Here is a 25,315-nt window from a genome sequence, read left to right as displayed (position 1 = left end):
TCTGATAGAAAGTGGTGGTGTTCAATTGACCCCGGATCTCATTCACATAGTCATCACGGTTTAACAACACCACAGCTCCACCCTTGTCAGCATTACGCACTATCAAAGTAAAAATAATTTTTTTAATCATCCAATACTTGTCTCTGTTCTTTAGGGAGATTTTTGTAGAATCTGTATTCTAATTTCTTATTCAGAATCTGAGACATCTTTTCCCACCAATCTGCAGTATGTTTCTAGGGAGGGATTTCTGTATCTGGATGGACAAAAGGTGGATTTGGCTCGAAAAGGGGTATTCGTTCTGTGGGAAATGTAATTCTCTATTGTGTCACCCATAGCCTGAACACTCATATCAACCATGCTGGACACATCCTCATTTGGACTCTTTATCATTTATGGGACAGGTTCTGTTTCTTGCCATTTGACACTTTATTTCCCTCAGGCAGGCCTCCTGTTGGTCAGATAAGCTGAAATCCAACACCCTGGTTAAACATTTTATTTTCTCTCAGAAAATACCATGGTTCAATACAAAGGCCAAACAAATGGTATTACTGCTATTTGTGCAATAGGATTAAAGGATCAAGTCGGATTAACACTACAATATGGGTTGTTGCAATTTCCCTTAAAGGGATACTTCTGGATTTTGGTAATGAGGCCCTGTATCTACTTCCCCAGAGTGAGATGAATTCTGCATGCAGTTTGAAGGAAGTTGCAAAGGTGTCTTTGTGCTCTTGAGAGAGCATTAGTTCCTTTTTTCTAGGTAAATGAAACTCTGAGGACTACAAGGTTTTAATACTAGCAGCACACCCACCCAGTCGGTGGCATTCAGTCTGTAATAATGACTCCTACTGCTTTCACATAGGATTTACAGTATTTTGGGGCAATGTTTATATGACCCCTTACAAACAAGCCAATTTTTACCACATTATTGCCTGCATATGCCTTTTATACCTCCCGTGCACATAGCTGCATGCTGTTGACTAGTAGTGGTGGTGGTGGTGTGCTGATGTGGGTGGGCCTCTATTTCAATAAAGCCATTGAACATACACCATCAAAAAGAAATCCATTATTAATTCGTTTAGGCAGGTCCTAAGAAACTTAAGACTAATAAAATGTATTTTCAAAACAATAGAATGGCATATTTTGTGTATAATTATGTTACCTCCAAATGAATGAAATGAATAGTTCATTATTTTGTCAATTAAACAGAGAAGATATCACAGTTAAAACACATATTTTGTAGTAACAATATAATGGAATATAACAGAATAAAATACAAATAATATTTATTCCACACAGCTTGTCACGGGAACGTGTGGAACCGCTGTCATAAAAAAGTGATATTTTGAAACGAAGCCCATGCTTTTTTAAAATCCAAGTTTCATCTCTTTCCTACACTCACTCCACTTTTAGGGAGCAGGCGTAGGGTCTTACATTGAAAGTATATTCTTCATGATACCGATTTAGAAAATAATAGCAATCCTATTTTCTAAAATATGCGAGTCTCATATACATATTTCACAACCTCCACCGGCTTTTGGAGATGCCTATACGCGATCAAGCAAAATAATAGACCTACACTTGATTTAGCCTACATTATTGCGCTAAATGTTTCTGATCAGTGATAGATGAGCTATACCACCTCCACGTATTTGCCCAACCAGAAACCAATGAACCAAATAGCCTATACAGACGGAGATTCAGGGAAACAAAGTCAGGCTTTTGGTCTGGAGTAGGCCTAGGCTACTTAACGACTGCGAGTGAAGAGCAACATCATCCACTTGTTAAACTAACACAGTGGTCTAAGGCACTGCATCTCAGTGCTTGAGGCGCCACTACAGACCCCCTGGTTCGATTCCAGGCTGTATCACAACCCGCCATGATTGGGAGTCCCATAGGGCGGCGCACAATTGGCCCAGCGTCGTCCGGGTTTGGCCAGTGTAGGCCGTCATTGTAAATAAAGAATTTGTTCTTAACTGACTTGCCTAGTTAAATAAAGATAACATGCTGGCAAAATGTTCTAATAAATGAGCCAACAACTAGACAAGATGATTATGAGTAGCACTCACCTCAACTTAGCTAACATTTCCCCAGCCTAATTGTAGCCTAACCAATATCCAAACAGAGATTCAGTGAAAACAAAAATCGGACATGATTGATTTTATCAAGACGAGTCCCCACACTTGTCTCAAAGCAGCGCGATGGCGCTGTCCCAAAACGGTGTTGAAATTATAATCTAGTTGACCACACGCAGGTAGGCTATTGCTTCAAAATTATTACAACGATTGGATGACTTTGGGAGTTTCAGTAAGCAACAGAATGCCTTCAACTGCATTAGCCTACTTTCTTACAATATTTTCGTCATTCATTAATATTTAATCCCACAGTAATTCTTTATGGATCCATCCAATTGTGCTTAAGAAAACATGCATGCTTAGTGGTGGGCTATGTGAAGAGATGGGAGAAGTGACATGCCTCGCAAAGTTTACAACTGCCAGGAGGATAGTTAACTGGCACTGCCTAGCAACCATCAAGAGTTTGAGTGTAGTGCGTGCCAAAAGCCGCCTCAGCATTACGGCTACGTTTCATACTAAACCATAGGCAGAAGCTTACGAGATGATTACTAAGTCGTTAGGCGTAAATAAAAGTTTCGACTTTGATACCGGCAATCCCTTTCAGATATAAGGAAAAGCCTGAAAAAAGTTGCCGGTATGGTAAAGTTGGCGGAAAAACGTCTTCGTATGAAAGGAATATCAGAGAGACGCAATCCCCTTCTGCCCTCTTTCCAAATATCCCAAAGCCTGAGCTCTCTGTTGACAGACTCCTCTATCAGTGGTATGTGAGGTCTGAGGAATGCGGAAACTATCCATTGGTTAATATCTTGCTCAATAGAAACCAACATCACAGTTAGGTCATACACCATAGACTCGGTACAGTATGCTGACCTCACACACATGGAAATGCAACAGTCAGATGATTGTGCCTCAGGCTATGGCTCAACCTCATGCTGTGACATGGCACTGCAGGCTACTGTTTAAACATTGCTCTCCCAAATATCTTCTGCAGTTGTTCAGTATCTTGTGCTTCTAGCAAAGCTCTTTTCATGCAGTACATGTATTTTGATTTGTATTCTCTGTTACTTTTATATTCAAGTACAATGTAAAATATTTTCACATTAAAGAGTTGATAATGATGTTAATGATGAACAAAATACAAAAAATGTATGCACGCATGACTGTAAGTCGCTTTGGATAAAAGCGTCTGCTAAATGGCATATTATTATATTATTATAATATTATATTATGAACTACTATTGATAATGTCAACAATACTAACAATGTTTTCAAAACAACCAAAGAACCAACAAGCGAAGCAACTGCAGTATTGGCAGCTATAGTGTTCTAAATCAGATCTCCACACACACAAACCCAGAGCGATGGATGGCAATACACTGTGCTCCTTGGGAAGGAACAGTTTTAAAGGAGAGACAATAAAGCCAGGCTTTATGGGCCATGTCTGATACAGCCTGCTGCCAGTGGACTTAATGCTTCCTATGAGTCACACAGACAACAGAGATTCTTAAAGGAATGCTTGATTGGAGTAGGGTGGAGAAGTCATAAAATGTTTATTTGTCACATTCTTTGTAAAAAACAGCTGTAGATTAACAGTGAAACGCTAACGGGCCCTTCCCAACAATGCAGTAGTGCTGAGCGATTAGTGCTTTTTGAGGTCTGTTCGATTATTAAAAAATAATCACTGTTTTTGATTTCGGTTTTGACTATTTTTGGGGGGGGACATTACATACGCTATGCATTATGTGGGTTGAATGCTTTAACACAGAATAAACAATTAATAAAAGTCCCATGATGGTAGTGACTGTCCATTACTGCTTATCACTTATTAACCATCATTTATTCACATTACTTTACATTTTATAAAATATTTTGTCTAAATTCCATTTGTTTAATTTGATGACTTTATTATTTTATTCCAAGTCATCATCTCTATCGAGCTGCTGCCTGCGCTTCCTTCAAAGTAAATAAGGCCTACTTTTATGACTGCTGAATACCAACTATCAGTCTTAGATCATGGATTTTCAGGGAGAGATACCTCGCAAAGCAACTCATTTCTATCCCTCTCGCACGTTCTCTCTTCTCTCTTTCAACGAGGTCTCTGTCTGCTCCACACAGACCGGACAAGTAAGCGGGCGCCCAATGGATTATGGTCATTGTGGTTAATTACCACATTTTCTGCACTAAACTGTGTAGAATGTTGGCCTGTTTGAAAGTACACCCTCCCTACTACATCGCACAGTTCGGACTTGATCTGATTTATCTCTACAGAAACTGAGCATGGAGCTCACAGGAAAAAAACGAACGAAATGGATATCAAATAATTGAACATGTTGATCAATCAGTTGTTTAAAAAATGAAAAATAACCGACATTTCGGTTAATCGCTCAGCACTACAATGCAGAGAAATAATAGAAAAATGGAAGAAGAATAACGCGAGGAATAAATCCACAATGAGTAATGATAACTTGGCTGTATACACGGGGTGCCAGTACCGAGTCCATGTGCGGGGGTACGAGGTAATTGAGGTAGATATGTACATATAGGTAGGGATAAAGTGACTAGGCAACAGGATAGATAATAAACAGTAACATCAGCATATGTGATGAGTCAAGAGTTAGTGCAAAAAGGGTCAATGCAGATAGTTGCCTCCTAGATACTGATCTAGAGTCAGATTTGTCTTATTCCCTCCAGTGGTTGATATTGTTTGGGGGAGGGGCAATCTGATTACAGATCTGTGCTTGGGTACTTCTACCCGGCACTGGTTGGTACAGGAGGTTAAAGAGAAACTAGCAGCCCTCCCTCGTCATCACCACGTCAGAAGTTGAGCTTAACATATGAAATTAAACATATATGGGGATTGTTTTAGCTTTATGATTTAACAAGCTCAATGTTGCGTTAAATTATGTGGGCATTACATGTGTGTTCCAGAGACAGTGGTGTGGGGGCACTGCAGTTTGTTGACAAAGGTTACAGAAAATTAAACAGGGAGCTTAATTAGTAAAGTTGATTAAACAAGGGCAACATCAGCTAGCATCAGCGGGCCATTTCTATTGGAGGAGGTGTAATTTTGAAAACAGAAAACGGACCCAATCCCAAAGGAAGCTGTGGAATTCCTGGTGCACGTGCTTGGATTCCTGAAGCCGGGGAGGGGTGGGGATCGGAGTAGGAGGATGAGGAGGAGGAGAGTGATGAGAAGGGACTAATAATATAGTCTATCGTTGGCTATTTTTGACCTTGAGTTGATTCTGAAAGAGTGAACATATCTATTGACATGCTATTGACCACTCATGTTTGTTTTAAAATGGTAATGGGAAACACACTTCACTTTTCAGTCATTTCTGCTGTAGGGTTTGAGGTCTCCTAGTGTAAGCCTAGTCCCTCAAGTGTCCTCTCTCTCTCTCTCTCCGCAGCCCCATGAGTTTGATGAGTGTCGTATTGACATCAGTGTGAACGACAGTGTGTGGTACCTACGGGCAGAGGACCCGGAGCACCGGCTCCAATGGATTGACTCCATCGAACTACACAAGGTAAGACTAAATGATCTCTCTTTCTCTGTCTTCCACAGAACTGAGATATACCAGAGGTATTCCCCTTGTCATGTGCTGGGGCTTGGACGGAAGTCAACTGACATGTCTAGGGAGTGCAGCAGGTTAGATGGTAATGTTCCATTGCGTCTATACGGTCCTTGTTGCTCTGATCTGATTTTGGCCATATTACTTTCAGATCTACACAATAAGTGGGATTGACTAGTACTGGGGGTAGAATGTACTAGCCTAGGGGTTGATTTAGAATAGAACAACAGAAGGGCCTGGTATCCCTCAGTGAGGTGAACAGAAAGGGAGGGGAGTCGGGGAATGTGGGGGGTCACAACCCATCATCCTGGGAATGCAGGGAATCTTGGGAGTGGCCAAAGGGGGGAGCATGCTGTTCACACACTGATGGCATGACCACCTGACGTAGGGTGAGTCCCATTGCTGGGGGTGTGTGTGTGTGTCAAGAGTTCTTGTTTAGTGTGTATGCATTGTGTGTGTATTCGAGTTGAGCTGCATGGCCAGCACTATGCTGACAAACTGTCTTAACACTGACACGTGTTGTGTGCAGTATATGGGCAGAGACCAGACGATCCACAGGCTGTGACACATTAAACACTGTCTGTGTGAAGGGATCTCCTGGTTAGGACAAGAGGACTGTGGGGTTCATTTCAGCAGTGCTCTCCACATGGCCAAATGGAAGTGAATGAACCACAATCAACTGTAGACTACCAAGAATCCATTCAATGTAATCTAGTCCTTGACCTTATATCAGCTACCTTTGGTCTGTTTGTTTAAGGAGTGTGTCTTGAATGCTCAGGTAGGAGCAGAAATCCTACAAGGAAAGTATTAGACCTCAGGTTGGTACAGACAGTGAAGTAGCAGTAACACTGTGAAGTGATGCTAGAGACAAACAGAGCGAGGCCTGCATCGTGTATCTGCAACCATCTGCCTGTGCATTTGGTTGCTGGTGTAGGTGGTGTGAAACTGAGTGTGAGTGACAACAGGAACTGGTTAAGTGTGTCTTAGAGACTGTGTAGTAGAGGGTTTATGCCTGGTCTCTAACCAACAGTAAAAGCTAATTTATGCTTGATCCGAAAATGTGGTCAGCGGCTCCGTATGGAGGGTGTGACACAATCGCTGAGCCTCCAGAGGCATGCAGAGGCCAAAATGAGCTCCGTACCGCATCGTCGTGCGCCTCCCAAATGTTGTAACAATGCAGAGGGTTCCGCATTGACATGATTGGTTGACGGTAGGTGAGGGCGGGATGCCCTGTATAAACACAAACTCACTTCCTTGACAACTTCCTTCACAACAGCTCTGCTCAGTGAAGCGCAAGAAGTAGAAATGCCCTGACTTCTGCAGAGGCTGTTTGACTCTCTTGTGGTGTGTGTGGTGATGGTTCAGTGTGGTGGGATTGATCCAGATTTCAGACAGATCCTGGGTGTAGCTTATGCTACGCTCTACATCATCACCCCACGGACACAAAGGATGAGTAATATATTGTAACAGTAGATACTAGACAGCCATTTAAAAGGGTTGTTGTGCTGTGTCAGCTTCTCCGCTGGGTGGGGGCTAATACAAGGTGTTTGCTTTGCAGGAGCTCTTTGGTAGTGGTGACTAGAGTCATTTGGGGTGATGACTAATACATTCCGGTACTAACTAAATTACCTACAGAGACCACTGTCATTGTTGTCTCTGTGGGTCATGCTATATTGAAACCACTGTACTTCAACAGAAGAGTTAGGTTATGTCATTCATTTGACCAAACTTGTAGGGCCTATACCCTTTCTTAGTTGTCAACATGGACATTGTTCAACTCTTCTGGTCACATCTTTCCATTTGGTGGACGAGGTTTTTTGTTTAAGCACTTTTAATTTGCATTCTGGGAAGAACAAGTGTTGTCAGCTTTGAAAAGTCCATAGTGACCAACAACACCAAGGACACCTCATTTGCATAGCATTAAAGGTGTGTATGGTCCTGGGCGGACATTTTACTACTCTGAATTGCAGTTCTTGATGAATAATGCATGTGTTGTAGTCAGCCATCCGACACAATCGCAGATATCAAGAGGTACCGCACACAACATAGTCAGGGCTACACTTTGAGCCTAGCAGTGCTTTCACTGACAGGACTATTCCAATTGCAGGCACTGGATAGGGGGTGGAAAGGGTGCGGAAACACACCACCCCTCATCTAGACAGGTTGTTAGCACAGTCCTGCCCCAGATGAAGCATAACAAGCAGAAGGAAAGAAGGAGAAAAAGACAGAGAGAGGGAAGGGGGGAAGAGAGGTGTAGCCTAGTAGGAGGAGGAGGAGCCAGAGACAACATTGAGCTCCAGGAGGATGCTGCTGTTCCCACCCCGCCCTGCTAACAACCTGCTTTTGACACACACACACACACACACACACACACACACACACACACACACACACACACACACACACACACACACACACACACACACGTGTACGCTTACTCACCTGGCACTCTGCTTTGCTAAAACTCTTAACACACACACACACACACCCTGTTATAGCCATGCCCCTCTAACCCAGTAACTCACTCTATCGCTCTCTCACTCCACACACACACGTTAGCTTGTCTTTCGGCAGAGATGGATGCTGTTCAGCGGTGCAGACAGCAGGAAGAGAAGGATTCTCATGTCAGTGTGTGGTCTGATTGGCCAGATAGACGCGGTGTGTTTCAGGGTTTCCGTTAGGAGAATGTGGCGCTGGACATCTTACCGGCAGCATTTTAATTTATCGGACATTTGAGAAATTGACCGGCCATATGCATTGGGTGTGTAACCTGATTAGGGTGTCCACCCAGGATGCACAGAATGACAGAAATCACATTTTGATTATGGTAATTCATATTAACAGAATATGCAAGTTGAGGATGCAACAATGTGCAGTCCTTCTTACCGAATTCTGATGTGCACTTTGAAGATGTTAGAATAACTGTCCACATGTACTTTTCCTCAGCCAACAAGACTAGTAGGAAGGCCCTCAAAAGAGGAAGGCCCTCAAAATTGTCAAAGACTCCAGCCACCCTAGTCATAGACTGTTCTCTCTGCTACCGCACGGCAAGCGGTACCGGAGTGCCAAGTCTAGGTCCAAAAGACTTCTCAACAGCTTCTACCCCCAAGCCATAAGACTCCTGAACAGCTAATCATGGCTACCCGGAATATTTGCACTGCCCCCCCACCCCATCCTTTTTACGCTGCTGCTACTCTGTTAAGTATTTATGCATAGTCACTTTAACTCTACCCACATGTACATATTACCTCAACTACCTCAACTAGCCGGTGCCCCCGCACATTGACTATGCAACGGTACCCCCCTGTATATATAGCCTCCCTACTGTCACTTTATTTTACTTCTGCTCTTTTTTTTCTCAACACTTTTTTGTTGTTGTTTTATTCTTACTTTTTTTGTTTAAAATAAATGCACTGTTGGTTAAGGGCTGTAAGTAAGCATTTCACTGTAATGTCTGCACCTGTTGTATTCGGCGCATGTGACCAATAAAATTTGATTTGATTTGATAGTAGCGAGCAGCAAAATCCCTGTCAATCTACTATCCCCCATAATAGAAACCTTTACCCTATTGTTGTATTGGTCAGCTTGTCGAGAAAGAAATGGCCTATTCCAAACAGACTCTGGGACAGTTGTGGAATGATGGATCACAAATTCATACAACCAGTAGGCCTAGGCTACATAAAAAACAAATAGTTAAAAAGCAATGAGTCTGATGCAACAGATCAGAACGTTTAGCTTAAAATGTTGCTAAGCTATTTCTTAACATTATAAGTACAGCAATGAGCACAAGGCAGTAGTCTACCTGCATATGTTCGTTCCATAATGCAATTAGCTGGACAATACCTTGTCAAAAGGGCACCACACATGTGAGTGGTTTCATGTGAGAGATGAAAATATCCTTTTGAAATGAAGAAAGAGGGGAGATCTAATATGCAACAACTAGCATGGGTGGCTAATATGACTAGGATTGTGCCTTTGGCTACTGGACAATGAACGAAAGTTATAAAAGAATTTCCTCCACAGATATGGTTTGAGTTTGGCTAGGCTACTTTGAAGCAAGGTAAGACATGCCTCATAATATGTAGTAAAATGTTCAGGTTTCAATCAATGAAGTATATGTTTTCAAAATGCGTACTGCCTCCAGCTCATTGCAAAGTGGTGTGTGACGTGCTGATGAAGCCTGCCTTCCGTTGCCTATGTTTGAGATGCTGCAGCTATCATGCTGTCTGACATATTTTCCATTCAAAGGCTGTGTATCTGTATGCTGTATGCTTGTAATGAATAAGATACAAACTAATATACAATTTCATTCCACTAAATTATGCAAATTGCCTAGACTGATAAGCATGACCAGTCAAATGTGTTTCCATCATGAATAGGCTAAAAAGCATTATTTCGCAATGGGATTTTTCTTCTCCCGGACAATTGGCCAGCATCGATTTTTATTTATCGGCTTTTAAACGTTTTTATGGGCGAAAAGCCGGCTAACAGAAAACCCTGGTGTGTTTGAACGATTCCACTTTCACTTATACACAATCTGGGCATGGCTGGTCTCTTCCTCTGCTCACCCTCTCTCGCCACTCTCTCTCGCCACTCTCTCTCACTCCGTCTGCTTATCAAGCAGGAGAAACCAGCGCCTCGCTCCTCTCTTTAGTCCTCCTCAGGAACAACTCTTTTAGCCTTTTCCCCCTCCCTCTTCTTTTCCTTTGTTCCTGCTGCTCCTCCTCTCATTTGCTCTATGAGCTGAGCTGCTGCTTTTCTCATCTTCTTCAATCTCTTCCTCTTCCTCTCTGTGCCACAGTGAAACCTGTCTGCAGGGCACTGTCTGGGAATACTGGATACAATCCTAGGAATAGCAGGAAGAGGGGGAGCGTTGTGTGAAGGTGCAGCAGGCGGGGCCATGATGAGGCCGTCCGGCCGGCAGGACTACTGCAGCAGAAGAGTCCTGTTCTGCTTTGGCTGCTGGAATGGCCGAATGGTGGGCACGATGTATAGCATGCTGCCAGCAAATCAATCAATAACTTCATCAATGGAGCTTTGTTAGCATGATGGCTGCTTCAGATCCAAAACTTTCTCATCTCTTCTTCACATGCATACTATGTGTGATGTTAGCATGCTATCGCACTAGCCACAGCACTAGCTACTAGCTTAATGGTTCATGATGGACCAACTGTACATTGGTGTCGGCATAAGCATGCTATGCTAGCCTGCTGCATGCTACTCCTCATTATCAAGCACATTGTCTCATTGGTCCGTGTGTGTATAGTCATTGTATAGAGGGGGAGGGCTGTGGTTAATGCAAAACTATTATTCAGACTGAATGGGTTTATAGTTGAGATAATGCCTTCTTGTGACTGTGCTTTTTATGTAATCTTTTTAAAGATATAAGGCTAAATGTAAATATCATAGATAAATGTGGAGAAGGAAATATTGAATGCCTAATTTCAAGCCTTTGTTTTACACATTTGTCTTTTTTCTCAGTATGTTAGTTTATAAGTTAATTCTAATGCTGTATAAAACCATAATATACCATTATGTAACCAATGTTCCAGTGGTGTGGACACTTCTGTCAGCTCTCTCTGCCACTGTCTGACCTTTCTATGGGTTCTTGACTTTTTGTTCCATATGGATTATACCTGTAACATGTTACTACTTCCAGGACCAAACTCCGGCATAGGGGAATAGAACATAAATGACAAATAGAGAGGAGTGCTTTTGAATAGTTAGGTGAAAGTTTACTCTAATTTAGTCATGGTATGAGAGTCCTACAGGGCTGCATGCCATTTACTCCCATCAAAGGATATTGTCATGATAAGATTGATGATGCACTTCTCTGTGAACATGGTAATGTGCATTCGCTCAACTTCCTGAATACCTGAGTTTGATATTCTTTCCCTGCTGTTGTGTAGCTGTTGCTTTGTCTGGCAAAAGCAACTGACTCCTGTCGCTGTTTATCATGTGGGTCTGCGTGTAAGCCAGGCTACATGTTTCTCCCATGTACGTCACCTTACTGTAGATTCCATCAGAGGAATGTGTTAGCTGCTGTCATATGCTCGTGTGACACCTGCTGGTAATGGGTGAGAGGCCGACCAGTAGCCAGAAGGTTGCTGGTTCAAGTCCAGGGCCAAGAAATACTAACAAGCAGGAGATGAAGTGGCAACCGGAAGGCTGCTGCTTTCAGATCCCATGTATTGCAGGCTACCATCCCCTGTCGTAGTGCCCTTGAGCAAGGCAATTAACCCCTAAAATAGCTTCAGGAGTGTTCTACTGTGGCTGACTGACCTTGTACTCTTCACAAACAAACAAGGGGTTGGGAGCAGAGCAGAAGAAGACTTTCCATCACAGCAGAGAGAAATGAAGTACTGTTGAAGTTGAAGGAATGTGCTATTATTCAACTCCTCACTCCGCTGAGCTGAACTGTGCTCTAGTCTACAGTCAGGACAGGCATTGACATGTTGCATCCTGACTGTTGATGAGTGTAACGGATGAAAACGGTTGAACAAACAGGAAAAACTTGAGGTGTGTGTCATCTTCCTCTTCAAGGCATACAATGCACCTGACCAAGCCTCCTATAGGCCTCCAAACCAGGGTTTCCATTAGCTCGTAAATGCCGGCTTTTGATTGATTAGAAAATAATATGAAAAGCAGATCAATAAAATTGTTGCCGGCCAAATTGTCTGGGAGAAAAGAAAAATATCAGTCGACGTGCTCCAACTTCAAAGGCAAATATACTTCATAGGCTAAATCCTCAAGCTGATTGGACATTAGTGTCGGGTGTTTGTTTCTATTTGTACTCACGCAAAAGACGGGAGGTCCTCATAAGGGACTTCAGCTAAGTGTACCCCGACTGGGCAAAATTGGCGACGATTGTGTTGATTAGACCTATCCCCATTTCCAGTGTGCCCGCCGAGAGGGGATTCTTTCTCCAAAACAGATGGCCTCAAGATCGTGCCTTCTTGAGGACAAAGTAAGGAGGCTGATGCTCATCGCAAGCTTCTCCAAGTAGTTGGACAGTTTTGACTTCCCAACAGCAGCGGCTCACTTTGAGCAGGCAAGGTCTGCCGCAAACGCAAGTAAATTGGAGGCAAATTATTGTACTCGTCAGGCCCGGTCCTAGCAGTTCTGCTGCCGCCCTAGGCAAGATCAACATATGCCACTCCTGTGTCATGTATAGTATAAAGATTTGGAATGGATTGATCGACTAGAGTAATGATGTGTACCATGCACAATTGGTGCGTTTCAGTTGAGCTTATTCAGTAGCAATTGGAAACGAAGCATCGTTGCCAACTATTCACATCGGAGAGTTAGTGTTGCAATCACTAGGCAGCCAACTGCCTATTTTAAAAAAAAATAAAAAAAACATTTTTTCATTTTCTTTGTCGTTTGCAGACACTCTTATCCAGAGCGACATACAGTTAGTGAGTGCATACATTATTTTTTCATACTGGCCCCCCGTGGGAATCGAACCCACAACCCTGGCGTTGCAAGCTCCATGCTCTACCAACTGAGCTACACAGTGCCTATAGTAGGAAACAGAGTTATCAATAAGCCACGGATATCAAACATGACACAATTCACGACCTCACGATAGTTCAAATTACAATAAACATAACATTAAACGGGCCGGCCCGGTCATGGCTAGAAGGGATCGAGCTTTTGTCAAATGAACATACCAAAAGTAGATTTATTTTCTTTTGCATTTTAGCTAACCGTAACCCTTTTCCTAACCTTAACCTAATTCTCCTAACCTGCTGCATATGTTCTCCTAACCTGCTACGAAAAGTCAAATCGGACATTAATTTAACAATAGCTGAATCCGTTCTAGCCATGACCTGCCGACCTGGTGTTCGTAGACAGCCATGTTTAGTTATTTATTAGGCCTAATTCAAATACTCATGCCTAGGCTAAATTAACTTAGAGAGGCCTAGTTTTGAAAACAGCTGTGTTTTGTTATTTATTAATAAAAACATTAATACAAATAGCCCATAGGACCAGTCGTTCGCAAATTATATTATGCAAATATTATATTTTGAAGTTGTTTTATTACTGTTGTTCTTCTAGGCAAAATGTTTTTTGTATTTTTTAAATTATTATATTCATTTATGATTTATAGCAGGGATTAAGACACAACGAGCAATGTTTTGCTTTTCAATAAAATCTGTCATGTTGGTATAAGAACATCATTCTAACTTTACAGGCTAATTTCTATTCTGTTAAAATAAATTACAATAATCTAAATAGGATTTTGAGCACCGTGGGTGGGCACCCTAATGCGTTATGCACCCAATACATATGGATGTCTGATACATTTCTCAAATGCCCGTAAATTAAAATCTTGCCGGTCACGTTGTCCGGCGCCAGGTTTTCCTAACGGAAAGCCTGCTCCAAACCTATTGGGTCACGGGTTAGGCATAGTCGGGTGTTCCTGTCCCCCCCCTTCAATAGATCCCCATGTCTCTACTCCCTAATGGACTAAAAGCCATTCTTCTTTCATGTAGGCCTATTTGTCTCTGTACACATACTGTTTCTCTGGGTTTGATTTACTCCCCTCTGTTTCTCATTACTCTGCAGACTGATCTGAGGTATTATCCTATCTCTCCCTCCCTCCCCTCCTTTCTCCAGGCGGAGTCGGGGTATGGTTCAGAGTCAAGTCTGAGGCGTCATGGCTCCATGCTGTCTCTCACGTCCGCTGCCAGTGGCATCTCCGCCACCTCCACCTCCTCCTTCAAGGTAAACTACCACCACAACACTTTCAATCTGTTGTTTGAAAATTACAGCCCCTGGAAAGGTCTATGCCAGTGTTTCTTAATCCTGGTCCTGGGGACCCAAAGGGGGGCACATTTTAGTTTTTGCCCTAGCACTACACACCTGATTCCACTATAGCACTACACACCTGGTTCCACTAATCAACTAATCATCAAACCTTAAATTAGTGGATTAGGTGTGTAGCGCTAGGGCAAAAACTAAAATGTACAACCCTTTGGGTCCCCTGGGTCCAGTTTTTCAAAAAGTTTAATCGGATCAGAATGATCCGGATTCTGTAATCCTCCTTTTTTGCTATCCAGTATCAGATCGATCTGGCTATTTTTGAGCAAGTTTTTCAGAAAATAAACGGATAAGATCATTCTGATCCAGATACCACAATATCAAGATCACAGAATCCGGATTTTCAGTGCTTTGAACAGGCCTACACCTTGCAATCTACTGGACAGGTTGTGGTAGTACTTCTACACTGTCATAGGGAAACAGAGATGAGTAAACTACATGAATAAAGCTACCTTAATTACAAATAATAGAGCCTGCATATCACTTATAACTAGGTAGATGCATTTATTTGACACTTCTCAAGATAACAACTGACCACATCCCTATATTGCAGTCAAAACCTTTGGTTTTTCAATTGTAAGAACGTTTTTTAAACCTCACCTTAGTTACGTTGACATTTCTTGGTTGTAGAGCCTTTCACCTTTCTAAATCCACCCTGAATCTACCCTTCCAGTGGGATCAAAACTATCCTAATCACTACAGGCCCAGGATTAGGAAGCACTGATGTAGGCTGCTGAATTTATTCATTAATTAATGACCAAAGGCCAAATCTTAATTTAGTGCAGACAGCCCTCCCGTTCATTCCCAATGCATGATTGTATAATTATGTTCACGTTTAACGGTGAACCCCTGTGTTTGTGTGTGTGTGTGTGTGGTGTTGGACCAGAAGGGCCACAGCCTGCGGGAGAAGCTGGCGGAGATGGAGACATTCAGAGACATCCTGTGCAGACAGGTGGACACGCTACAGAAGTACTTTGACGGCTGCGCAGACGGCGTCTCCAAGGACGAGTTCCAGAGGGACAGAGGTACAAATGGATTTCAATATCTGCTCAATGATAATTCTTGTACGTGAACATTAAAACTGACACATATATACATTTGCTCCGTATTTCTATGGTGTAAATACCACAACTGACTAGTGGCTACCCAGGTGGTAGATCAATGATGGAGTCTTGTTTGTCATTTCCAGTAGTGGAGGAGGATGAAGATGACTTTCCCACAAGCACGCGTCCCAATGGTGACTGCCTTCACAACAACAACGGCAGCAAAGAGAAGCGTGAGTAACAGTGTAGATTTAAGCAATAAGGCCCGAGGAGGTACAGTGCATTCGGAAAATATTCAGACCCCTTCACTTTTTCCACATGTTGTTACGTTACAGCCTCAATCTACACACAATACCCCATAATGACAAAGCGAAAAACAGGTTTTTAGACATTTTTGCACATAAAAAAAAATATATAAAACAGATACCTTGTTTACATAAGTATTCAGAACCTTTGCTATGAGACTCGAAATTGAGCTCCGGTGCATCCAGTTTCCATTGAACATCCTTGAGATGTTTCTATGACTGGATTGGAGTCCACCTGTGGTAAAGTTAATTGATTGGACATGATTTGGAAAGGCACACACCTGTCTATTTAAGGTCCCACAGTTGACAGTGCATGTCAGAGCAAAAACCAAGCCATGAGGTCGAAGGAATTGTCTGTAGAGCTCAGAGACAGGATTGTGTTGAGGCACAGAGCTGGGGAAGGGTACCAAAAAGTTTCTGCAGCATTGAAGGTCCTCAAGAACACAGTGGCCTCCATAATTCTTAAATGGAAGAAGTTTGGAACTACCAAGACTCTTCCTAGAGCTGGCCGCCCGGCCAAACTGAGCAATCGGGCGAGAAGAGCCTTGGTCAGGGAGGTGACCAAGAACCCGATGGTCACTCTAACAGAGCTCCAGAGATCCTCTGTGGAGATGGGAGAACCTTCCAGAAGGACAACCATCTCTGCAGCACTCCACCAATCAGGCCTTTATGGTAGAGTGTCAGGACGGAAGCCACTCCTCAGTAAAAGGCACATAACAGCCCGCTTGGAGTTTGCCAAAAGGCACCTAAAAGACTCTCAGACCATGAGAAACAAGATTCTCTGATCTGATGAAACCAAGATTGAACTCTTTGGCCTGAATGCCAAGTGTCACGTCTGGAGGAAACTTGGCATCATCCCTACGGTGAAGCATGGTGGAAGCATCATGCTGTGGAGATGTATTTCAGCGGCAGGGACTGGGAGACTAGTCAGGATCGAGGGAAAGATGAACGGCGCAAATTACAGAGAGATCCTTGATAAAACCTACTACAGAGCGCTCAGGACCTCAGACTGGGGTGAAGGTTCACCTTCCAACAGCCTAAGCACACAGCCAAGACAACGCAGGAGTGGCTTCGGGACAAGTCTCAATGTCCTTGAGTGGCCCAGCCAGAGCCCGGACTTGAACCTGATCAAACATCTCTGGAGAGACCTGAAAATAGCTGTGCAGCGACACTCTCCATCCATCCAGCCTGACAGAGCTTGAGAGGATCTGCAGAGAAGAATGGGAGAAACTCCCCAAATACAGGTGTGCCAAGCTTGGTGCGTCATACCCAAGAACATTTGAGGCTGTAATCGCTGCCAAAGGTGCTTCAACAAAGTACTGAGTAAAGGGTGTGAATTCTTATGTAAAGGTCATATTTCATTTTTGAAAATGTCAAAAAACCTGTTTTTGCTTTGTCATTGTGTAGATTGATGATGGAAAAAAAACAATCAATTTTAGAATACGGTTGTAACGTAACAAAAAAAAGTGAAGGGGTCTGAATACTTTCCGAATGCACTGTATATGGCCAATATACCACGGCTTAGGGTAGTTCTTGTGCATGACGCAACATGGAGTGCCTGGATACAGCCGTGGTATATTGGCCATATACCACAAACCCTGAGGTGCCTTATTGCTATTATAAACTGGTTACCAACATAATTTGAACAGTAAACAAGTCGTTTTGCATCATATCCATGGTATGTTGTTTGATATAGCACAGCTTTCAGCCAATCAGCACTCAGGAACCAAACTACCTGGTATATAATCACACTCATAGTAACTACTACTGGAGTTGATACTACACGTAGCAGTTCCCTTGATGGCTCTTGACCCCTAATATAGCTCTAGGGATGCTGCACTGTGGATGACCCTGTGCTTGTCCCAAATGTATGTGTGTGTTGTGCATCAAAATATTTTCATCAGGTATTTTTCTCCATCTAACAGTCTCTCTCTCGCTCTTTCTTTCTCAGTGTTTCTCCCTGCCAGTCCTAAGGGCGTTAATGGGATTGATTTTAAGGGTGAGGCCATCACGTTTAAGGCCACTACAGCTGGGATCCTGTCCACCCTGTCCCACTGCATCGAGCTTATGGTGAAGAGGGAGGACAGCTGGCAGAAGAGGCTGGACAAGGTATGTCACAGCCAATCACGTCTTCTTTAGCCAAGGTCACTGGGGCCTTGGAAGCATTCAACCCCACCTCTCATGGAAACTCTTCCCCAGTCAGGTTGTTGTTGCCGAAGAGTATGCATTCTCATTGTCAATCAACATGGCGGGTAAAATAGAAGTGGACTGGTGTGTTTATGGTTTTAGCCAGGGAGCAGACCGTACACAACTCCTGCCAAGGTACAGCGGAGGCGTTGTCTAACCTGAGGTGGCAGATCCAGTCTATTGTGGGTGTGGTCTCTCAAATGGTTGCTTCAAGAGCCTTTTCTGTCTGTAACTGGATGTGATTGGTGGATCCCCTCAATGCCCCACCCCGTCTTGATTGGCCACACTGAATGACCAAAACATGGCCAGATTGACATTCTGTCTGAAAGCACTTTGTAGTGAAGGCACTTGTTAAACACCTTTCAAGACACTCCTGCTTTTGAAGGTAGAGTTTGACTGTTTATTTAGACAATGCATGAAATAAACCACACTTCAGCTGCCAAGGCTCAAAACTGCGACAAAAACACTCGCATTTTGAGCCTTTGACTTGGCAGTGCGACACCAATTTTTTATTGGTCGATAGGGTGCCAGTGAAGAAATGTAGCTGGTCACATTAGTTTTTGGTTCACAATTTACTTTTTAAAGTTTTATTATCAAGATTTATTCAAACAGCAATGGGTATGCAACGATGAGTATGCAGACCAGTTATTCAAAAAGTTTGGTCCGATGTCTTGGTTAAATCTTTGCGATGCGAAATTCAGTCATGCACTGTTTGAATGAACATTTCTAAAGTCTTTCCCAAGAAAACCTTCCCAATTAAATATAGACAGCAAAGTAGGCCTATCTGGCAGAATGATATCTTGATGATTTGTATCAATCGCAGGGCATTTGTTTAGAAAACTCTGCCATCACATGTAGGCTACATTGTACAGTACAAAAACACCGCTAGCCATACATATTACTCTACTGTCAAAGTTGCGTCAATTCAAATCTGGCATTAGGAACAAAAGAGGTCAACACGACTTCTAAGATATACTAGTTATTTTAATTAATGCAAAAACCTTCAATGGTAAATATGATGTTTCGTATATACGGGCTCTCTGAAATACCTCGCAGGGCACCCCAGAGAACTAACCCATTGTTTCAGATTCAATACTCAAATACTCTGACAGAGAGTTTCCCACCTCTCTGCTGACCAATTAGAGTAGACTTGAGCGTGGTTTAGACTTACTCAGCCAATCCGTTGATGCATCTCTGTTACCAGGCATATGTCCATATCATAACAACCTGTCATAGTGAGAAGAGCCAGCTCCCTTAGACACCATTCCTACGTCCAAGGAAGGTTCACAGATCACAAAGAACCAGTATATTCCAGCATCTGGAGACACAAATCCCTATCTCCCTTTACCCCCTAAAACAGCTCTTCACATCAATCACAGCTTGCCAGGTGTCACAACCTACATTAGCCCAGTCAAGAATGCATTCTTTCTAAGTTAGTCATCCCATCAATTATGAAAATAATAAATCTCTCACACTACCCACATGTACATATTACCTCAACTACCTCAACTAGCCGGTGCCCCTGCACATTGACTGTGCACCGGCACCCCCCTGTATATATAGCCTCCCTACTGTTATTTTATTTTACTTCTGCTCTTTTTTTCTCAACACTTTTTTGTTGTTGTTTTATTTTACTTTTTTATTAAGAAATAAATGCATTGTTGGTTAAGTAAGCATTTCACGGTAATGTCTACACCTGTTGTATTTGGCGCATGTGGCAAATAAAATTTTATTTTATTTGACATTACGGTCTCTTCGTAGGCGCTCAATTTAATTAAAGGACTTAGAATTACATTTATTATTATAACTACACCCTCTAAAATATATATATTTTTAATGTTCCCAGACCTCTAAACTGGTCTCCTGATGTGGTTTAAGCATTGTTGTGGAACATCACATTTGTCTTTTTTCTATAAAAAATAAAGTGTGATTTTGAGAGTGGAAAACTCAGAAACCGCGAAAAATAAAACAGGGAAAACTGAATTTACCAAAACTTAAAACTGATTTTATAGGGTCCTACAACTGTAGAGTGACTTTTCAGAATCGCTAATAATAACACCCTTTTTGAGATTGTGCAAAGGTTTTATTTCTTCCCTCCAAACAAGCAATGTAAATATGATATTGTCAAGTTAAAATGTCATTATTTGTGTATGGAGGGTAGGTCATTATAGGCTACTTGTTCAGCCCACATATTAAAGATAACGTTTTAAATGATGATGCGCGTATCATCCGCTTTCCCGGGCCAGTATTCTTTTCATTCGGGCCAGTAGCTTTCAATTGGCACTGGCCCGATGGGCCACTGGCAAATTTACCTGAATGTCGAGCCCTGCAAGGGCGTGCTAATTTAAAATATGGCTAGTTAATCCTAGCCTGGTTCTGTATGGAATGCAGGTACATTATGGGACACAGGTCAGGTCATTATCGGCATGCGGCGACCAAATTATGTGCTGGTGCTTTAACTGAAAAAGTTTTAGCACCAGTGCCACCAGTGGAACACGTTAGTCTAGAGCCCTGGCTGCATTTCTGTAAAGTAATGTTTTAATGGGGATATGAGTGGATTAAGAATTTTTAATTTAGTTTGTAGATACTGCAGTCTGTAGGTATTTACCCCCTACCTTGCATCACAGACACATGACAAAGCTCCACATCGTCACCCTGCTCAGCTGTTGAAAAACCAGTTCATCCATTTTATTCCGAAGGCAAGTTGCCCAACCCCAAAAAGGTAGGAATAGGTTTCAGTTGGTTGATACTACTGGATTAACACTAGCGTGGCTGGGTGTGTGTGTCTTGAGTGTAGCCTATGTGGATCAGGGAGAGAGCGTCACAGGACGGGACACACACACACACACACACACACCAACACACAGGCGAGTCAGTAGTAGGATGACTGCTAGGACGTCGTGGTACCGTCTGTCTTTCTGGAAGCCCTCGCTACACTTGGGGGCCGACTTACTGAAATACGACAGCCAGAGATGGATCCCTCTACAGACATGCAGCCGCTTCTTTACAGTAGGTATAGGCCTAGGTCTCTGCTATGGCTGCTTCTAACACACCACAGTGGATTGGAATACACTCTAAATGGAACCCAGAACCAGAACTAACTGCTCTACTTCAGTTTTCTCCTTCCCTCTATTCTAGTCAATATTTGGAGTTGTATTTGGATCATTAAAATTGTTGCTAAGTGGTATTTGTGTTTGATAATAGGGTTTATTCACTAGTTTGACAGATCAGTTAGTTTCGAGGTGGAGATGATCTTAATCCAAAGGTGTACATTCTTTCTATATTAGTCATTACAGTTGTCATGGACCTGTGGGAGAGAGGTATCAGCACTGTTCTGTAGTGTCCTGTTCCGTCTTATAACACTTTGCTCTCGCTCTCCACACTCCTTGTGACAGGTTCTCAGGCCGGTCGGCCAGGTTTAGTGTACATAAGTGGGGCACAGTGAGCTAGTCTTAGGGGTTGCCAGACAAAGGCGAGACTCTCTTTTGTCTTGAGTCAGTTTATTATCCTCTGGTGGAGCATGAGACTGGAGGTTAAACCAGTTTGAGCAGAAATAAACTCCCAGGCGTCTCCTGGTTGGTTGGTATGTAGGCCTGGATCACAGTGTACTGATGTACAGAGATCACACACACACATACACACTGGTGAGTCTAAATCACACACACCAACAGGCCAGAACGGGGTTAGGATTGAGAACAGAAGTGTGTTGTATTACTCGTCTTAGGTGACCCCCTTTTGTGAACTTGAGCTACAGTACTCTTACTTGTTTTAAGATCATTGTAAGATTATCTTTTTTTCTTCTGTTCATCCTCTGAATGTACAGGGTTGTTGGCATAGACACTAAATGGTGGTTGAAAACTGTGGTTGGTTATGGGGTTATTAACAAGCTTGGTAACTACCTTTATGTGCAATTTAAACTAGTGAGAGTTAGATTTGAGTTGGCTTACCATAAACGTATACTCTACATGAACAATGTTCCTTCAAGTTGACCTGTGTGTGTGTTCAGGAGCTGGAGAAGAGGAGGAGGGTAGAGGATGCCTACAAGTCGGCCTTGAGTGAACTGAAGAAGAAATCTCACTACGGCGGCCCTGACTACGAGGTAAGAATTCCAAACCTTTCTAACTGCCAAAACTCTTGTGACACTTCCACCTGTAGTGATGAAGAGTAATCATAGTAATCTTAGTAATGACTCAGGAAGAGACAAGAATACTAGGAAATCTCTTTTCACTTGTTCTTGAGTATAGATGCTATACTAGAACATTTACATATTGCAGCTCATGGCTTTGACATTGTATTAGTCATAGTGGGTATTTACCAGTCAGATTGCGGGGCATTGATTCCTGTTGCATGAGATTGATTTGACTACTAGATGCTACATCCTGACCTGGAAGCAGTACATCTGTCTTTAATGTGTTGTTGTGCCTTGACATGGTGTTGTGTTTCTACAGGAGGGTCCTAACAGCCTCATCAATGAGGATGAGTTCTTTGATGCAGTGGAAGCTGCCCTGGACAGACAGGACAAGATGGAGGAACAGGTAGGTTACTCTTCTACTCTGTATACAGACAGGCAGCTGCTCGCTAGTCCCTACCTCTGGGCATTCTGTGTAGATCTGAAAAGTGTCTAGAGGTATAAGCAATATGGTGGGTTGTCCACCTTTCCTACCAGAGAGAAATCCTTTCCTTTCAGATCTAGAGTCTAGATATTGGACCTACAGGTGTGATCGATTTGAAATTCGACAACTGAGAGTAATGTGAGTTGTCTGTGGTGTTGATGTGTGGTTGTGTGTTCCTCCTCAGTGTCAGTCAGAGAAGGTGAGGATACCCAGACTGACCCCTGTCCCCCCTGGAGACTCATACTCCATCATCGGAACACACCGCTTCGCCAAACAGGTACACACACACGGTCCAACTAAATATGACAGAGTGTCACCAGTACATACAGCACATGCAAGAGTCGGCATGTATCATAACTCCAAGAGAAGTTCAGTTGATATGGTTTGTCTCTGACATTCTTCCCTCTCACTGAAACAAGCCTGCCAGTACATGTCTATTGGAGTCTTCTCCTCTGTAGGCCAATGGTTTGATACATTTTCCAACATGGGTATTCTTACTGGGCTTTTCACTTTCTCTGGTGGTGTTTGTGTGGGATTTCCTCTACTCTCCAGCCAGGTTGTTTTACGGTGGGTTTTTATTGAGCTCTAGTAATGATTTAGTCTGTTTGATTTGGGTAATCCCCTCATGTAGTGAAGGGTGGCATCCCTCTCTGCTCGTCTTTCATGTGTGGTGGCATCCCTGGTCTCATTCCCTGGATGTTTTTCTACCTCTCCCTCTCCCCTCTTTCTCACACTCCTCACCTCTTTATTTCTCTTTCTCTCCCCCTCTTTCCCTCTTTCTTTCTCCCCTTTTCCCCTCTCTCTCCTTTCCTCTGTTCGCTCTCTCCCCCCAAACTATCTCTCTCCTCTATCTCTCTCCCCTCCTCCCCTCTGCTGCGTAGCCCCATAGCTACTCTTCCTCCCTGTCCTCCGTTGAATTAGTCAGTGCCTCAGATGATGTTCACAGATTCAGCGCACAGGTACTGTATGTGTTGAGCACCACTAGAGTGCCACCAGCCTCCTGGGAATACACGTTACACTGCACTCTACTGACTGCATGAGAATGACTAGGAACGCTAATACACAGTGTACTGTACTGTCTACATACCTTCAACACTGACTGATGACCTGTGCTTCAACTCATTGTTTTGTTCCATCTTTCTGATGCACTTCGTGTGTGTTCCCTTCCCCCCCAAGATCAGTCTTCACACTGTCCAGGGCTGCCCTCAATGAATCCCTGTTCATTCCTTTTGCAAAATGTTTAGAAGAAGTCAGTTATCAGTGTAGGCAAGCTGAGTTACAGGGCAGCTTAGATTCAAGAAAACATTCAAAAAGGGCCTTGTCATCAACTCAACATAACACAATGATGTGGATTGAATTGTGTCTAGCATAACTAACTATAGTATTCCCAGTGAGCCACAGCATTAGAGAGAGCGTAGAACTGCGTCCGTGCCCCCTGATCACTATCTGAGCTCAGCAGATGTAATGCATGACTGGAGTCCTGTAGTTACCCCTCCCTCCCTCTCCCCTGATACTCCCTCGCTCCCTCTTTCACTGCATGATCAGGCATGGACCCCAGCAATGTGAGCATCAAGTGTACTGTCTGTCTGTCTGTCTGTCCTGTACCTTGTCCTCTTCTCCCTCCTAGTGATACTGTCTCGCTAATAGCAGCATGTAGTTCAGACCGAGACTGCTACGCCACAGTGACTGAAGGCCTGCTGCATCTGACGTCTGTCTGTCTCTCAGGTGGAGGACATGGTTCAGAATCACATGACCTACTCCCTGCAGGACATGGGCGGAGACGCCAACTGGCAGCTGGTGGTGGAGGAGGGCGAGATGAAGGTGAGGATGGGGCTAGCTAGTGCGTATAGAAGACCATACCTACACACTACACGAAACACTGCCCCCTGCATGCCTAGTATAAAAGAGACTACCTACAGACTCTGCCTGCTGACTCACACTGGAAACAGTGAAGTGTATATGGGTCCAATATGGCTACTGTCAGTGTGTATGGGTCCAATATGGCTACTGTCAGTGTGTATGGGTCCAATATGGCTACTGTAAGTGTGTATGGGTCCAATATGGCTACTGTCAGTGTGTATGGGTCCAATATGGCTACTGTAAGTGACTGTGTGCTATCTCAGGTGTACAGGAGAGAGGTGGAGGAGAATGGCATCGTCCTGGACCCTCTGAAAGCCACCCATGCAGTGAAGGGTGTGACCGGACACGAGTTGTGCCACTACTTCTGGGACACGGACGTACGTAACGACTGGGAGAGTGAGTCTATCTACCTCTTCAATCATCATCATCAGATAATCTTCATGGATTAGCATCATCTTCTTGTCTTCTTAATTTGCACACAATGAATGGCTTGAATTGTTTTGTTTGTTGATTTGTCTTGCTCTATTTCTCTTCCAGCCACCATTGAAAACTTTAACGTGGTGGAGACACTCTCAGACAATGCTGTTATAGTCTACCAGACCCACAAGGTAATATACCTCTGGTTCGTCAGGCTCTCATACAGGTGGGTTGTCTTTGGACGGGTCACGTTTGACTGACAGCCAATGGTTGTGTTTCAGAGAGTATGGCCCGCCTCTCAGAGGGACGTCCTCTACCTATCAGCTATCAGGAAAATTCTGGCGACCAATGAGAATGACCCAGACACGTGGCTGGTCTGCAACTTCTCTGTAGATCACGACAACGCACAGGTGAGTTCTA

General features: G+C 43.3%; 1 protein-coding gene across 7 annotated transcripts in view; it reads left to right on the top strand.

The window, feature by feature from the left end:
* LOC311141411 (ceramide transfer protein-like) overlaps positions 1 to 25,315 on the top strand; it is a 42,392-nt gene that overhangs the window by 5,214 nt on the left and 11,863 nt on the right. The window contains exons 3-15 of one of the 7 annotated variants that reach the window (XM_084176734.1): positions 5,483 to 5,599; positions 14,267 to 14,374; positions 15,357 to 15,495; positions 15,660 to 15,746; positions 17,770 to 17,927; positions 22,012 to 22,104; positions 22,454 to 22,540; positions 22,803 to 22,895; positions 23,500 to 23,577; positions 24,344 to 24,439; positions 24,742 to 24,874; positions 25,016 to 25,086; positions 25,177 to 25,305. In XM_084176734.1, the coding sequence (XP_084032860.1) occupies positions 5,483 to 5,599; positions 14,267 to 14,374; positions 15,357 to 15,495; positions 15,660 to 15,746; positions 17,770 to 17,927; positions 22,012 to 22,104; positions 22,454 to 22,540; positions 22,803 to 22,895; positions 23,500 to 23,577; positions 24,344 to 24,439; positions 24,742 to 24,874; positions 25,016 to 25,086; positions 25,177 to 25,305 (1,389 nt within the window). Of the gene's footprint in view, positions 1 to 5,482; positions 5,730 to 14,266; positions 14,375 to 15,356; positions 15,496 to 15,659; positions 15,747 to 17,769; positions 17,928 to 22,011; positions 22,105 to 22,453; positions 22,541 to 22,802; positions 22,896 to 23,499; positions 23,578 to 24,343; positions 24,440 to 24,741; positions 24,875 to 25,015; positions 25,087 to 25,176; positions 25,306 to 25,315 lie in introns of those variants that run through there. The other 6 variants (XM_084176733.1, XM_084176729.1, XM_084176728.1 and 3 more) reach the window with 6 other exon arrangements.

This window comes from Coregonus lavaretus, assembly GCF_964263955.1.
Source record: "Coregonus lavaretus genome assembly, chromosome: 14".
NCBI classification, from domain to species: Eukaryota; Metazoa; Chordata; class Actinopteri; order Salmoniformes; family Salmonidae; genus Coregonus; species Coregonus lavaretus.
The sequence above is the reverse complement of the archived record's forward strand: the minus strand, read 5'-3'. Positions and strand labels throughout refer to the sequence as shown.